Source organism: Astyanax mexicanus, chromosome 12, assembly GCF_023375975.1.
Source record: "Astyanax mexicanus isolate ESR-SI-001 chromosome 12, AstMex3_surface, whole genome shotgun sequence".
NCBI classification, from domain to species: domain Eukaryota; kingdom Metazoa; phylum Chordata; class Actinopteri; order Characiformes; family Acestrorhamphidae; genus Astyanax; species Astyanax mexicanus.
The window spans coordinates 1,002,201-1,020,234 of NC_064419.1; the positions used below are offsets into that span (position 1 = coordinate 1,002,201).

The 18,034-nt window shown below is 38.3% G+C and overlaps 1 protein-coding gene across 2 annotated transcripts in view; it reads right to left on the bottom strand.

The window, feature by feature from the left end:
- Positions 1 to 18,034, bottom strand: part of pip5k1bb (phosphatidylinositol-4-phosphate 5-kinase, type I, beta b) — a 57,801-nt gene that overhangs the window by 14,660 nt on the left and 25,107 nt on the right. For both annotated transcript variants that reach the window (XM_022670576.2, XM_022670577.2), the window contains 6 exons: positions 17,573 to 17,690; positions 17,108 to 17,176; positions 15,120 to 15,250; positions 11,983 to 12,100; positions 7,688 to 7,840; positions 5,465 to 5,761 (listed from right to left, as the gene is read on the bottom strand). In XM_022670576.2, coding sequence (XP_022526297.1) covers positions 5,465 to 5,761; positions 7,688 to 7,840; positions 11,983 to 12,100; positions 15,120 to 15,250; positions 17,108 to 17,176 — 768 coding nt within the window. In that variant the 5' untranslated portion in view covers positions 17,573 to 17,690. The remainder of the gene's footprint in view (positions 1 to 5,464; positions 5,762 to 7,687; positions 7,841 to 11,982; positions 12,101 to 15,119; positions 15,251 to 17,107; positions 17,177 to 17,572; positions 17,691 to 18,034) is intronic.

The window sequence follows — 18,034 nt, forward strand, 5'->3', positions numbered from 1 at the left end:
AATACAAACACACATTTAATAAATGATATTTTTTAAGGGCTGTTGAAGCAATACAATTTTTTCGTGCCTTTTTTCTTTTGTGTTTTTTGCTTTGACACGCCCACAAGGGACAAAAGTGCGGCGACACGAGCGACTCGCCGCAATCCAGTGTGAACGCAGGGTAACACTACACTGGCCCACCTTAAGGCCCATCTTAAGGAAAAACCTTGTAAGTCACTCTGGATAAGAGTGTCAGTTAAAATTCCATGAATGTAAATGTAATGTAAATGGATAAAGACAACAGGAGAAAAACAATGACCTAAAGATATGATGGCGTGTATGTGTGTGGATTACACATCTACATCACTGTGTATAAATAAGTATATGTGTGTGTTGTAACTACACATGTTTCTGTGAAATGGTTTGTAGGTACTTTAAGGTACTTTAAGGTACTTTAAGGTTTTAGTTTGGTCATTTGCTCTATGCTGTAGAACAGGGGTTAAGCATTGAGTCCCCTTATCTTCCTCAACATCACATCTAAATGTCTAAGTTCCCACACTGTCTGTCTGTCCGTCTGTCTGTCCCCCATGACCCCCCGCCCGTCTCTCTCTCTCTCTCTCTCAGAGGACATCACGCCTCTCCTCCTGACTCGACTCACTTGTGACTCGCATTAGTGCTGATCCCGTTAGCGCCTCGCCGGTTGGAGATCAGGACAGACGGAATTAAAAAACCTGTTTTACCAAGAAAGCAGAATACCGAGAACTTCAGAGAATCTGACTCTTATAGATGGACGTTTTTCTCCCCGAGAGAGAGACGTCTGGACTGGAATGCCGCAGAAAGGGCAAGGAATGTTCTGATGCCTGTTTGTTGGTAAACAAGTCAGAGGCGGGGGAGTGTTCTGGAAGAATGCCACGATTGTATGACCAGCAGACAAAACACAAGGCGGGCAGTGAGAGCCTGATTACCCAACACAGACCGTTTTAGACGCAACATCATGCCTCTTATTTGGGCAATTCAATCAGAGGCGCGGCTTCGGGGCTTGTTGTTATCAGTGTGATGAGGGTGGAGATGAACTGCGGCAGACTCTACTGTTAACTCTGTAGTATCTGATGATACTTTGCTGTTCTACAGGAGTTGGAGAATGAAACTGAAACAGCTGGTTTTAGAGCACAATAATTGATAGTGGTGACGGACAGTTCTGGTGGAAACAGGAGAGTTGAGGTGCACATTGAATTCTGCGTGATTTGATCAGCCGTGGTTTTATGTTTTTTGGATACAATCCGGGTTAGCACCCGAACATCCCTTTCAGACAGCTTCCTCTTACAGCGTCCACAGTTAATCCTGTTGGATGTGGTTGGTTCTTCTTGGTGGTATTATATGCTGACATTACCCTGGATACCGTGGCTCTTGATGCATCACAAAAAACTTGCTGTCTTGGTCACAGATGCTCCAGCAAGACGTGCACCAACAATTTGTCCTCTTTTGAACTCTGGTATGTCTCCCATAATGTTGTGTGCATTGCAATATTTAGAGCAGGTAAGCAGGTTAATCGTGCTGCCACAGGGAATAGGTTTTAAGGGTTAACTTTGGCTAGCACTCAGTGCTGTATCTGTACTATGCAAAGCCCAGGCCAACAACAACAGCAAGGCAATTTAAAATAATGAAAAACTAAACACAAAAACTAATAAAACTAATAAATAAATTACAGATAGAAAAACACAATCTGTCTCTGAGTATAATTATCCTGTACCTAAAAAATAGCACAATATGAGCTCAACAACACCCATGACGTCAAACATCTAAGAGGCTGAAATAGAAAGGAATGCACCAGTGCAGATTTTTCGGGCTGTATCTGGCTTGTTTTGGTCGTGCCCCGAACAATTCTAATTGCATTCAGAGAAGCTTAGTCTCCTATTATGTCCCTGACCCGAGGGAAGACTCTGAACTGGGCAAAAACATGTGGTTCCACCCCGAAGCAGAGACCTCACCTCCCCCGCCCAGTTTGAGCTTGTTAATGGCTCTCTGTAACATTCAGAGCAACAATCCGGCCCTTTCTCTACTCAGACGATGGAGCTCCAGGAATGATCTGAGGAAACACCTCAGCTTCAGGCCAAACTAATTCGATTTCAGTGTTCACATTCCTCCAATAAACTGTGTGCACCAACCAGCGATCCTTCAGTTCAGCACAACATCCACAAAATGCCTTTAGAGTGAAGCCAAGCTCTTATAGAGTCCAATTATTAAATTACAGCTGGATTCCATTAAATTCACTGTTTAATTATATGAGACATATTATCTACACTCACAGAAAAGATTCCTGTTACGCAGAAGCATACTTTAATTTTTATTGAACCTGTTTTCTCCACTTTTTTCACCACTGAATCAATAAAGTCTTCCAAAAAAGTTAAATCTGCACTACTATTATTCATGCATTTACCGTAGAAGTGCTAAATTATCATGTATTTATCTCAACCATGCAGTTTAATCACGAGTTTGCCATTAGCAGTGCTATTCCAGTCATAAATGTACCTCAGAAGTGCTATACTAATAGCAAATGTACATCAGCAGTGCTATTCTAACCATGTACTGACCTTAGCAGTGATGTTTTATTAATACATTTACCTGAGCAGTGCTATTTTAATCATAAATAGACCTGAACAGTGCTATGCCAGATGTAAATTGAACTTAGCAGTGCTATTTTAATTATAAATTTAACTTAGCAGCGCTATTCTAATTCTCATACATTTACCTCAGCAGTGCTATTTTAATCAGGAATATTTACCTCAGCAGTAATATACTAATAATGAATTTACCTTAGGAGTCTCAGTAGTGTTATTTATTATATTATATTTAATCATACATTTCCTTAGCAGTGCTACTCCAGTGCTAATCAGTGTTATTCTAATCCTATAGTTATTTATCTCAGTAGTGTAATTCTAATCATGTAATGACCTTAGGAGTGCTGTTTTATTAATAATTTTAACTCAGAAGTGCTATTTTAATCATTAATATATATCGCAGCCCAACTTTTTAGCTATGCTAACATTACAATCCGAGTCAGGATAAACGTGTATCTTTCAGCTAGAAAAACAGCCAGTTTGTTAAAGTGTTGTTGACAGGGACTGAGTGTGATATACGTATGCTGCTGAGCTTGTTTGTTTAATTATTGTTAGTAGAGCCTAAAAATGAACTTAAACCTGCCGTTTGTCGGCTCCCTGCCGGCTCTCTCCCTCACTCCCTGCTCTGTGTACAGCAGTGCTCTGTACATTGCACTGGGTGGAGTGAAAAAGTTTTTTTTGAGGCATTTTCGCTCAAATTATTTTGCTTGCCCAATATTCAATATACTAAACATGCAGAAATGTACTGCTCTTGCTTGTTGGCACAATACTGAAGCTGAAAAGATGAATTTGACACTGATAATACAGCCGTCTCCAGAGCGACAACAACCATGAAGTTACACATCTCCCACACAGACAGCAAACAGAGTCCAGTTACAGGAATTCCCCCGTCAGTGTTTCCGTATTTGGAGTAAAGGCAAAACAATGAGATGTAAAATAAGATAAAGGGTTTTGTTACATTTCAGTGTAGATTAGATTATGACCTCATGGTGATATTCATCTCATAATACAGCCTAGACTTTCCATTTACAGATAAAGCTCATTTTTTAAATAGATCAGATAGCATGAAGTAAAAGTGTTATATATCTGTATCATTAGGTTAAATTAACTTAACTAAACTAATAACTAATAACTTGAATCCATTTTTGATTGAACTCTTCTTAGTTTTTTCTTATTTTTTCCTCACTTTTCAGTTTACTCTACAATATACACATATAAACAGCTCTGGACAAAATGAAGAGACCACTTCACCAGTTTCTGAATCAGTTTCTCTGATTTAGCTATTTATAGGTTTATGTTTGAGTAAAATGAACATTGTTGTTTTATTCTATAAACTACAGACGACATTTCTCCCAAATTCCAAGTTCATATTCATAAAGTTTTAAGAGTTTAGAAATCAATATTTTGTGGTTATATTAACCCTGTTTTTTAATCATAGTTTTTTTCATGCATCTTGGTATCATGTTTTCCTCCACCAGTCTTACACACTGCTTTTGGATAACTTATTTTACAATGTAACTTGAACAAGGGAAACTATCTAACCTAATCTACACTCTGAGATGTAGGTTTTGCTACGGGAAGTAAATAGTGGTTTTTAATAAGCTTTTCGTGCAGTTTTAAAGTTCTTAATGCCTCAGTTTAAATTTTGAGGGCACTCCAGATTCTACCAATGAGGAGCTACTTTGAGCTGGATAATGGTGTAAAAAAAAAAATATATATATATATATATATAAAGTGCAGAAATATGCTCCATATCATTCATTCTAAATCATGTTTGAAGAAACTGCACAAAATTACTGGATTGTGAAAAGCTGCGGGAGAACGGAGGTGTGCTATTCAACACAGGTTATCACTCTTTATCATGTTTTACTACACTAAAAGTCCATTTTACAGTTTTAAAGTTCTCCTTTAAATGATCTACCAGAGCAATAAACTTTTAAGATTAGCTTGCGTTACATTTCAACTTTTTAAAATTCCTTAACCTCTCAACATTTACATTCATGGACCAAGTGGTGTGGTTGGTGAATAATGCTTCCTAGAATATAGAATGAATTCTAAAAATTAAAACTTATGAAACATATAAGATTATTTTTAATGCAATCATCACTTTTTTTCATGTTTTTTTTCCAAGCTTGCTCTTTCCCTCCTGATTACATGGCATCTTGAAGAGAGCCCTGTTTCTGAGTCAGCTTTTCTTTTTATCACACAGCAACAAAGACTTTATAAAGAATATAAAGAGAAAAGAAGGAAAAGGACGAGAAGACCTGATGCTGTTCCAGCAGAGCCATCAGGACACGTGTTCCGAGTGCGGGACACGTCAGAACATCCTGATCTTAGATGTGTGAAATCAAGATTGCACGGAAATGAAAGTGTGCAAGGGGACACGTTTATTTCAAGGAGGGCACACCTGCTGTTGCCATAGCAACAATCAGCCTCAGCATCCAAGCAGAGGGATGTCTGGTGCCGTGTGTCATCGTGATTCTCTGGACCAGATGCTTCACAAGAACAGCTGATCATAATACAATTTCCCCATTCACATTCCCATAACGGATCTGTCTGAAAATGTGAACAGCTGTTTAAACTGAACACTTTAATATTAAAGTGTACATTAAAGGTAAATTGTCCTTCTTGAATCAGTTTCTCTGATTTTGCTATTTATAGGTTTATGTTTGAGTAAAATGAACATTGTTGTTTTATTCTATAAACTACAGACAACATTTCTCCCAAATTACAAATAAAACTAGTAATTTTGAGCATTTATTTACAGAAAATGAGAAATGACTGAAATAACAAAAAAAGATGCAGCTAATGCTAATGCTGCTGCACCCAGCCTTAGTGATGGAGAAAGCATTAGCTTTAACACTCACCCGGCAGTCTCGCTGCAGCGTCTTGGTGAGGGCGTTGTAGGTCTCCGTGTCGAAGTAAAGGCCTTCATGCATGTCCTGAAAGTCCAGGTCTTTGTACGTTGGGCAGGGCTTTTCCCGCTCTTTTCGAGACGCCCTGCGTTTATACGTGGAGCCCTTCAGGTCGTATTTGTAGTGCATTTTTAAAGAGCGGGGCAGGACGTTATTCATAACCACAAGCCGGATGTTGATCCCCCCCGACTGAACGCAGTACAGACCGTAGAACTTGGGCAGGAGAGTCCTGGGGTTCTGGTTGAGGTTCTGCACAAACAAAACCAAACAGGATTTAGTGAATGTCAGCATAAAGCAATCACATCACATAGCAATACCTTAGCAACCACCTGGAATACCTTAGCAATCATGTAGCAATATCTTAGCAACTACCTCAGATTTTATACCGACCATCTAACAAAGACTTAGTGACACCTCAGCAAACCACCAGTAATACTTTAGCAATTGCCCAGCAATACCGTAGCAACCACCTGGAATAGTAACAACAATCTAACAAAGACTTAGTAACACCTCAGCAAACCACCAGTAATACTTTAGCATTTACCAAGCAATACCTTAACAACCACCTGGAATAGCTTAGCAATTGTCTAGCAATACTTTAGCAACTACCTCACATGTGATACCAACCATCTAACAGCGATTTAGTAACACCTTATCAACTACATGGAATATCTTAGCAATCGCATAGCAATACCTTACCAACCACCTGGAATAACTTAGAACTCCTTAGCAATCACCTAGAATACATTAGCAAAAATCTAGAAAATCTTAGCAACTACCTCATTTATGATACCAACCATCTAATAATGACTTAGTAATACCTTAGCAACCACCTGGAATAAATTACCCATAACCCAACAAAAACTTACTAACCTCTTGGAATACCTTAACAAACGTCTAGCATTAAATATACAAAATATACAAAAGTCCTCTTTACAAATTTAAATAAAGTGTTCCTGAAACTTCAGCTCTACACAATAGACTCACACATGCAGAATGTTCCCCTATAGCTCTTTTCCACGCTGGCAAATTTTGCACGAGTGTTGCTGTGTGAGGAAATGACAGCATGCTCCAGTGAGTTGTAAAACCTGAAGGCCATGTTGCATAAGGGTGCTGAGCTGTGCCATAGAGAAATCCTACATATAAAAGTTAAAAAAGGCACAGTTCCTGCTGAAGCTCATGCAAATACATGCAAAAAAAACTGCCATTTGGGTCTTTACTCCTTATATACACACACCTACTGTATAAACTCAAAAAGCACGCCAATGGTGAAAGTGTGGCGTATTGTAGTACAGTGCATAAACAATTATAAATATGCAATACAATAAAACATGGATTAATTATGGTTTACCTCTAGGGTGTGTATTTTTTAGATAAATTAGATTTTTTTGGTATAATGGGCTTGGCTTAGGCTAACACAGCTAGCGGTACATAAATCTAGGTTAGCTAACTACAGATAAACTTCATATGAACCGGTTTATAATGTGCAAACTATAAAAAACTCCAATCATATTCATTAGCTGATTAAGTTACAGAGTATGACTCATCGTTTCTTGTCGGGGTAGAAGTTTCTGAACTCTTCTTGCACTGGATTGTATAGATTGTGAGCCTCCTTAACTCGGCAACCCGAGTGAGCTTCGCGTCTTTGCAGAGAGGTGGGCGGGACTTTTTGAAATTAGACTGCTGTAGTTTATTTTTTACACAATGCTCGCTCTCATTTCCTACTGAATGCTCCTTTAAGAACTTTACTACATCCTGTTATCATCACCTACATGAACTACGTAAGTTAATTTTTGCTTGTTTTAATAAATTATAAGTTAAAATGATTTTTTTAAATGAAATTATAAGTTGTTTTTCTAAACCATCTGTGATAAACTACTTTGATTCAGCGTTTGCAAATTAAGAAAACTCATGTTCTGCGTTGAGTAGATGTTCACACTGCAGATTTCAGCTGGGAAAAAGTGCAAAACTTGTTTTTTTATTTTTTTTTACAGAAACCTCCCTTTAAAAAAACACCGCTGGGATATTTCTGTACAGAAGTGCAGTTATGAGGCTCTGACGCCAGCGCTCACATACACAAGCAGGGCTCTTCTGCAGCTGGAGGCCTTATTAGGACCGGAGAGGAGGAGGAGGAGGAGGAAGAGGAAGGAGCTCAGGGCAGTGAGGGGATCTTACCATGTAGTAGCCTGGCAGCAGCTTCTGCAGGAACTCGGCCTCCTTGTGCTGCACGGTTTTAATGATGAACTCGTCGTCGCTGGTCAGGTAGAAGAGAGAGCCGCTGGCCCCCGGGTTCGACAGCTCGATCAGGGGCTCCTTACAGATGGAGTACTGCGTGGAGAAAGGAAAAACGAAGGTGCTACAGTGGCTTGCAAAAGTTTTTTAGTGATGGACAAACCAACACAAAGCAGCACATACAAGTGTGAAGCGGAATAAAGTAGAATCTGAAAAGTGTGACGTGCAAAAGTATTCATCCCCCCTATATCAATACTTAGTAAAGCCAACATTCGCTGCAGTTACAGCTGTAAGTGCTTTGGGGTTTGTCTCTACCAGCTTTGAGCATCGAAATACTTTTTTTGGGGGATTTTTGCTCATTCTTCTTTATAAAACAGCTGAAGCTCAGGCAGGCAGGTTGGATGGAGAGCGTCTTTTGGATGAAAATCAATGAGATTTAGGTCTTTTAGGACTTTCTAACTTTCTTTTAAGGGCCATTCTATTCTAAGGGCCAACACATGAATATTCTCTAATTTAACTCTGACTACTAAGACTAAGACTAAATCACACACAGCTGAGTTAACTCTATTAAGTAATTAATAGTAAAAGGCTTCTGAAGGCATTCACATCGCTTGCATTGGATTTTTGATTTAGGGGTTTCCATACAGAATAAAGATGCTGAATACTAGGCTAATGCACAACATACTTTTTTTTCTTATTTTTTCATTTTTATTTTATTCAAAATTTGAAAACCATGTGAAAAAACACTCTCAACTTAAAATCTCAATAAAATACATTTACGTTTGTTCTTGTAAGATGAAAAATGTGAAAAAGTTGTAAGTTAGCTGAATGGATGACATATAACACCAAAAAATTCCTTTAGAAGATCTGATGGACAACGAGAAAAAGTAGAAAAACCAGGAAAACCAGGAAACTCAGAACAACAGAATAGAAAAAGGCTTGTGCAGCATCACATTCCCCACCGTCCGCCTCCAACCAAACCAGTTAAAACCAGTTAAACCACTCAGAAAGGGCTTTAATAGATGCAACAAAGCGATGAGCTCTACTATCTCACTGTGGTTTTCGTGAGGAACCTTCACAGGTTGGGTGAACAGCTCCATTTCCTGTCTGGGAATTCATGGCCGTGTTTTATAGCTCTATAGTTCTTCAGTGTAAACACAGGTCAATTTGACTAAGTCACCGAAACGGCGGCGCAGTGCAGACGTGACGCGCTGACCAGGAGCTCTGATAGGAGTTTTGGCTGAAGCTGTACACACACACACACACACACACACTGCGGTATAGAGTGTTAAAGGCAACCTCTTGCGGGAAATGAGTGTTAGGACTCACACACACACACACGCACAGCTCAGCAGTAGCAGCTACATCCAACAGCACACACACACCGCAGTGCAGCACCTAACCTGCGCTCGGCAGGTTAATATCATTGTAAATATCAATATACAGCGCTGTGAAAAAGTATTTTCTCGCTATAGATTTCTTTTGCTTATGCTTATCATACTTACATTTTTAGACAAAAAAAACACGTTTTAATATCAGACAAAAGCCCTAAAAAACAGTAGGATCAGTGAATTTTTTCTCAGCTTTCTCGGTCACATGACATCATCACGTAGTTCAGTAGCTCCTCCATTTCCACTCGCTGTTGTGTGAAAACGGAGCATTGGTGTGCATACTCTTTTATTAAACGCAATGAGACGAAACCCAGAGACGTGCATCCAGACGGGACTAAAATTACCGGAGGACCACGATTACGGGAGTTCAGGGAAAAACAGTAGATAATTCAGCCTGTAATTGTTTATCATGATCGTTCTGGACAGGAATAAAATCATGGAGGATAAATACTACCATAAAAAAGAGAAAATTACTCTAGAATCTGTCAGGATAGGGCTTAAGATAATATTTTAAAGCCATTCAAACCAATCAAGCCCTTAGTAAAAAAGTGTTTGGCCCCATAATCTAATAACTTGGTTGTTAAACATTATAAGCAAATTGTAATGTTCAGTCTCAGCTTATCCTGGTCCTTTCTGATATGATATAATCATTATTATATAACAGGAGGCTGAAGGTGTTTGCATGCCCACAGTGAGGTATGGAAGGGGACGTTTTACAGCCGTAAAGGGAAGAGAAAGGAAGCTCTGAATGACGTGTTTCTGGAAGCTCAATCTGTGTCCTGAGGCGAATTACAGCACAATGCTATTTCACACAGATGACACGATTGAGGACAATTAGACAATGAGACAATTAACAGCATGAATGGGACATTAAAGTAGATTAAAATGGGTATTAATGCCCTGCCAAACAGAGTGAATCTACCACAAATCTAATGCAGATCATCACCACATATGGCAATCAAAAATCTAGTTTGTTTATTGGATCCTGCCTAAAAAATTGCAATATATTGTCTTGCTTGCAGTATAGCAATATATTAAATCATAAATAATCATAATCTGCTGTATCATGACACCTATCTACACAAAAACTCTAGTCAACACACACACACACACACTGCCTTGAAATAGCTGCAGCATCTGCAGAACTGCTACAGAATCACTGCAGATGCTTCAGTCTCTAGTGAACCTGAGCGCAGCAGCATAAACCAGATGTGTCCATCAGTAATGTTATACACTCTAAAGCTTCGCAGGAATTCATGTGTCTTTTTGCTTTTAAGCATTAGCATTAGCGCTACGTGCTTCTCTATCGTACCCACACTGTATCTCTTGGTGCAGCTGTGCACCTGCAACAAGCTGCAAAAAAAAAAACAGCAAAAGCAAACCACCTGTCCTTTTTTTTTCTCCTCCTGGACCTGAGCATGAACTTCAGAGCAGCTGTTTACTCTCCACTCCAGCAAAAGATGCTCCACATATGAGCTGCTAACTCTACATCCATTTCCCTTTATAAAGCTACGAGTCTCTCCTCTCTCTAATATGAGGGTTTTTGTTGTTGGTGAAGAAGGAGGCGTTTATACAGGTATCAATGTGCAGCATGTGAGACGATTCAGGAACAGATTCTGTGTTCACATTACACACAGATACAGATCACTTACATTTACACTGAATGTGAACCGTCAAGATAGACAAATTTGTATTCGTCTGTTCGGATTTGAGCAATGTAGCTTGTAATGTGAATGTAGCCTTAAACTAAACATACACTGATCTTCCAAAGATCACAGAACACAAACATAACTGGACCATAAACTCCTGAAAAGTTCATTTATACTTTTTGACATCACTCTACACTGTACGCTAAGATACAGCGCTCTTCATAGTGAGCGAAAATACGTCAAATTAAGGCTTTAATCCCCTTTGTAGCTTAAAAAAAGGTCACAATTAAGAGTCTTAACCCAGACCCCAGGAGTAGAAACAGCAAACAGTGTAATTAAAGTTAATCCATAGCCAGAGGCATCATTTCAAGGAAACCTTCAGAACGAAAATATGAATTACGCAATTGAAATTAATCAGGTAAGATGTCGGTGTCTTGGGTTTCCTTATTTTCGCCAGTGCAGTGAAGACGTAATGGAAGATTATTCCGTGTGAGTGGAAACTAAAAACTGGAACGTCAGAGAGAGAAATACGCATTTTAAAATCCCCAGTCGGATAAAATCCCAGCATTTCTCAAGAGTTGCTCTCTGAGTTCTTTGAGTTGCTGCTGCATGATGTCAGTTCAGTGTGGCAGTTCCCAAATACCGTAACACGCTGTACTGGCGTCAGAGTTAAACTCCCTCTATTTATGTCTTATACAGCTCTGAAAAAAATTAAGAGTCCACTTAAAAATGATAAAAATGAGTTTCTTTGATTTTACCAAAACTGAAAACCTCTGGAATAAAATCAAGAGGAAGATGGATGATCACAAACCATCAAACCACCAAACTGAACTGCTTGAATTTTTGCACCAGGAGTAAATCAGCATAAAGTTATCCAAAAGCAGTGTGTAAGACTGGTGGAGGAGGAGAACATGATGCCAAGATGCATGAAAAAAAAACTGTTTTAAGTGTTTATTCCTTTTGTTGTTGATGATTATGCCTTAATATTCAAAATTTGAATATTAAATAAGACCAATCAGTATTTTTGGCAGTATGGGCAGTGTGCCAAGTCCTGCTGGAAAATGAAAGTGCATCTCCATTAAAGTTCTGAATGGAGAGATTTATCTGGATTGGGTTTTTTATTGAATTTTGAAAATGTAAAAAGTAGAAAGTTCAGAAAATGATGTGAAAATAAAGTGGAATAAAACTGACTGCTTACCAGGTAATCATCCGGCTTGATTCCAAAAAGCTCCCGAAAGTAGCGGAAGGCCAGCGGTGCGTACGTTTTGAAGCGGAAATCTGGGAAGTGGTGGGCAGGAGTCAGGTTGCTCCCTTCACTGTGGCAAAAAAATACAGTATTAAAACGTTTCAAATGATGAGGGCATAATACACATAATACATCAGTTTATATTAATCTATTTTATGAGTTTAAGAAAACATATCAGAGTATCAGAGTATGATTAATATTAATTACAGGTTACAGTTCATAACGTGATTTGCGTAAACGGGAATCTTCCATAAACCTCATGTAACTCTGATCCTGTGAGAAAGGAGCAGAAGGTAACAAAAACAGTGGTTTGGACAGAAATAGCGCGAGAGCGTTCCCAGGCTGAGCGGTGCTGCGTCCCCGAGGACTGAAGCGCATTTGATCTCTGTTTCAGACCCATTCAAGGCCTGGATGCTGGAATGTGAAACGCCAGAGGAGAACATGCAACGCAATACGTGACCTAATGACCCAGAACACTGAGAATGATGCCCACGGCCAAGGAGGGCCCACTCTGTTCAATATAGAGCGTTACATATATACACAATACAAGCGCACATATATCACGAGATGCAAATATCCTGGGAATAAACTCAGTAACTAGAGCTGCACGATGTATCGTTAAAGCATCGTTATTACGATGTACTTAATGCAATTAAATCAAACACGTCATGTTTCAGTGTTTTATGTTTTGATTCTTGACACAAGAGGAAGTAGATACACAGCGCTGTCTCTGTGTCTGTGTGAGTGACAGGCTGCTGCTGCCTGAGAATTGCAAGGTGGAGGGGGGCGTGAGGGGGAGGGGCAGGAGTAAACACAAGGTAACCGCACGCATGGCCTCCATCCACATGGTTGGGCACGTGCTTGTAAACGTGAGCACATGTGTAAAGCTGTGCTCCTCAGTCCAGCACAGTTTAGCAGTGCAGATATTTCCAGTTACAGCTGAATTCACACTTTTAATCCCAGAAAAACAAAAAAAAGCTATTATTTACCTTTTAAAAAGCCATTTAAATGCTGATTAAAGGGCCGATTACTGTTGTTTTGCTGTTTTCCTCAGGTTTTGCAATATCGTGCAGATCTATCAGTAACCCACTTTAGTTTGTGGTTTCTCCAGGTTTATTTATATCATTAGAGAGGTTATTATATAGCACCTTTCCCAAACCCAGAGAGGCTTTACGAACACAGTGAGAGAGGACATAAAACAGCATAGAAGGAACAAGTAACGTGGAAAAAAACAATGTCTTCAACAGTGATTTAAAGGAAGTTAAACGGTAAATGAAAACCTGAAACACAGGTGTATATATATATATATATATATATATATATGTATAAGCCTTACAGTGCCTAAACACTGCCCTGCACTGCCCGACAAAACACTCCACAGTTGTAGGTAAGTTATGCAATAGTTATTTTTCTCTTTTTTTCTGAGGAAAAGTCCTTGAAAAACACGCTGTTTGTCCTGATTTAAGACGAGTAAATTGATGCTGGCTCTCCCTCAGTGGAAAGATCAGCCCAGACTGAAAAGTCCAGCCAATACACCTCAGATTTAGAGCTTTTATTCGGCTGCCAGCTGAGCGCTGCGTTTGCGTGGGTGGTCGATACGGCTGCCAGGAAAGCCGTAGCCTCAGAGCGAGGAATCTCCGAGGACACGTGCAGGAAGCGGCCGCGCGCTCCCGCCGGCCTTGATGCCGACACATATCGTCATCCTGATTGATACGGGGCGTTAATGCAGGAGAGTGGAGGGAGGAGAGACGTCCGGCAGGGACAGAACTCTACAGAAATATGGCCGCCGGTCTGGCAGGGCGGTAAACTCTGAGACTGAGAGTCTCTGAAGATGCTGCCGCTGTGTTTCCTCTCGCTGCTTAAATTCAGAGCTCAGGGAGTCATTACTTTCACAGTTTGTGCAAAAGAAGTCTCAGTATGGAGACTAATGGTCTGTCAGTGTCACAGCAGCGGATGATTTCCACACAAATCCACCTAAACTTTCATAATAATTAAATGTATTTTAAATTTAACTACTTGGACAGACCAAATACTTAAACTACCTTAAGTCCATCATAACAATTAAATGTAATGATTTACTGTATCATACAATATATGGACATGACCTCAGTCCAAAAATGTGATTTTAAAAAGCTTAAATTTAATTTTATTTAATTTAAAGCCCTGTTACTAATATGCGATAGTCAAATCACGCAATGTGTGATGTCATAGAAAGCAAATGAAATCATACATGTCATGTAACAACCCATAGCAACACTTAGCAATGACCTGTAGTACCATAGCAACCAAGATCGCACAGCAAGATTTGTCGGTGTGTCTTTGGTATCGTGAGGATGAAAAAATACACCAAGGCATGTACTAATTCTCTTAATTAATCATGGGTGTGGTTAATTTTAGGGCGTAACACGAAATAAACCAATCTGTGTCCCACTTGTGTTTCCCTTTAAGAAGCAGGTGAGCTCTGGCTTTGGCATGTTCATATCTTAACAGCATAACAGCGCAGCGCATTTGCGCGTCTCAGAAGAGACAGATACTGACCTCCGCATTTACGCTGTGAAGATACACCAGCAGCTCGTTTAATGGAACAGTGATGTTATTTTATTCTTTATTCTGTTTATTGTTGAGTTAAAAGCCAAGTTTTTGATCTTTAAACGAGAGCTGGGAACACCTACAGGAATGGATTCTGATGATTGACTGTTGTCAGGGTTTTTATCAGTCAGTGAAGCTCCTGTGTTTTCTGCCGCCAAAATATATAGATACAAGTTATACTCTGACGCTAATTTAATGGCTTAGGCACAAGATATGAAAATAAAATGTTGATGGGGTGCAAGATAGCAATGAGCACTGTGACGCACCTTGTGCAGGGTGTATGATAGGGCCCATTGTATCATGATGCATTGAAATATTTCCCTCCTCTATTGCCTACTGTATGTACAGTAAATGCATTGCTAAAAAACAAGCTCTACTTTCAGCTTCTTCAGTTTCTTTAAATGTTTTTAGTATTGTTTTTAAAGGCTATTTTTTATTTCAAATGAAAGTGAGATGTTTCCCATGCTATGGACCCTTTTATATGACAGTACAGGACTCACCTGGGCAGAAACACACTCTCCACCACATAAAAGTCCTGCATGAGAACATCTCGGTCAGGTTTTGAGGTCAGATTCCCAACGGTATACCCGATGCCCAACTGGATCGCCCCTTTTAAAGCTGAGGAGGTTGTCTGGTGAAGCACAAGCACACAAAAACAGATCAGAATATCTGTGATAAAACCCTGTAGCAGACGTTGTGTTTAGAGACACACGTTTACATGTTGGAGTGATTGAAAAAAAACTGTAAGGGTTTAGCAGCTGTAATATCAGAGCATCTCTGAGGGGAAGAACCACCGAACAGAGCATGTAAACAATTACGAGTGAAGCAGAGAAACAGGCCCTGAAGACACAACCATGAATGGACCTCTGTTTGAGGAATGAACTCGTCGCTCATGTATTGTAACAGAAGAAACCTGATCTTTAGAAGCACCAAAACTATTTTTTTGGGCAGATTGATGCTGACAAACATTTCTACAAACAGTCATTTTTATAAATAATCTCAATTTCTAGATTCTAGAATCATTAAACCTTACAGGGTTTTACAGAGTCAAAGGTCATAAGGTCATTCTGAAGTGGTTTCTTTAAGTAAACACTGTGCACTAAGAGGCTATGTTCACACTGCAGATCAATTTGGCCCAAATCCGTTTTTTTTTTTTAATCATATGTGACACAGGTATGTAGTTTGTGTGGCTGTGTAAACAGCAAAAAAAAAAACTAAATCTGATTAATCCAAAAAAATATTCTCTGATTAACTGCGATTAATTGCATTTGTTCTTCTTAAGACATTATAAGTTTTTATATAGTGTATTTTTAAATGTAAATAAAAGAATGAACGATGAATAGGATAGATTTATTCTAAAATAAATAAATTCTTCTCAGCTTATTTGTAAGGATTTCTGAATTAGAACCTATAGTTGGTTTCTATGGTCCGGATCAGTTGATGAGTCGCATGGCTACGAGCAGTGAACGCTGCACATACTGCGCTCTTGGTGTGTAAACAGCATGGAGCAGCAGCAGAGACAGCGTTTTTTAATAGCAGTATATTATCTGGCTAATATATCATATCAGATTAAAATGCGACTTATAGTATATTTGATAGCTGGAAGTTGGGGTCACACTTGGTTGCGTAATTAATTGTGTGTAAAAAAAAAAAAATAATACATTACTGATATCGAATGAATTGTGTGCATAAAAGTTTAAACTTTGACAGTCCTACAAAAAACACAAAATTATTATTATTATTTTTTTAAATGATTGTGGCCAAATAATGTGTCCTTTTTAGTGAGCTGGAGTAAATGCACTCTGAGCTCATTCATAGCTCTTGAGATTATGATAAGAATCAAAGGGAAACTTAACGTGAAGCTCTGCTCTGTCATGCATGCACGGTGACAGAGTACGGTTTAGACCAAGGTCAGATATAAGTCACATTAAAAATTATACGATATATCACAATATCGATAGCTGTCCCACCCCTATTATTAAATTTGGAGACTTTTATCCCCGTTTATTTATTGTTCAGATTGTGCCTGAAAAAACTGTATATCACTGCATATCACTAATCCTTAATAAAGACACTTTAATTAATGCCTAATTAGGTGTTTTGCTCCAAGACTAATTCAGTCAGCATTACATGATGATGAGTCCCCACTGCATTTATTACTGCAATAAGACAATACTGCTCACACGACAGCGTGACTACAGACCAAAAACACCTATATAAAAGATTTAATCACATTATAAAACTTATAAACGTATAAAATCATCCAGAAGTCCATCAAATTTGATGATTCTTGAACCCATAAATATAAAATGTTTAACATTTTTACTTTTAAAAGTAAAAATAAATCAGGCAGTTGTTCTTTAAATCAGAATTTGAACACAAGTGGATAAAAAAAATGCTCCAAAATAAAATATTTCTATTGAATTGAATATTTTTATTGTAACATTAAGTGAAGGGACCAATTTAACAACTGATTTACCACATTTACCTTTTTGTAGGTTTTCTCTCTGCTTGTATTGCTGGACCCCCCAACTCCATTTTCAGTAGCTGATGACATCTTTAGAAGAGATAGAGGAGAAGAATAAAGTTTAAAGGATTTAACAAGGCAAATAAAGAGAGATTCACAATTAAAAACACATATTTCATTAGTTTTTCATTAAATCATGCTTATTCAAATATATATGTATATATATAAACCACCAAGAAGTATTCTAAATTATATTTACAAATTTATTCACATAGTCAGAGCAGAGCATTTTCTATACTGATTATAAAAATGACTAAAAATAATTTTAATTACTGTGTAATTACTGTGTAAATCTAATTATATAATTAGAGGTGACTTCCAAAATGCTTTAGCTCAGGTTTAACCCTAAAATCAACCCATCAAACAAACTGTATCTTAAATTAAAAGTTTTTTATAAATTTCTGTAATGTCTAATACTCATTCTACCTTGTTTTAACCAAGATCTCAGGTGTTGTTCTGCTGCTCACGGCTGCTGCATTGCTCAGTCATGTGGACCAGGTAGCAGATGAGGCTTCAGAGTCCACTGGAGGTCCTTCAGCTCAAACTGAAAAAAGAGAATAATTGAGATATTTTAGGATCATTTAGGACTTCAGGTAGTGCATCTAATATTAAATTAAAATAAAAATCAATTAAAAACAGTAAAAATCAATTTTTGCTGTTTTAATTGATAAAATAAATAAAATAAATAAAACAATTAAGGTAAAAATAATTTTTTGATGATGAAAATTAATAAATGGGAAACAGAAACAAACTAACCATTATTTTATTTGATTAATTAACATCATAACAACACACAACACATCAAAGTTAAGCATTCTTTTTTTATCTGTTTATATTTTCTGTGCATGACCTCCTTTTTTCCAGCCCTGTTCGTACTGTTTTTCTAGC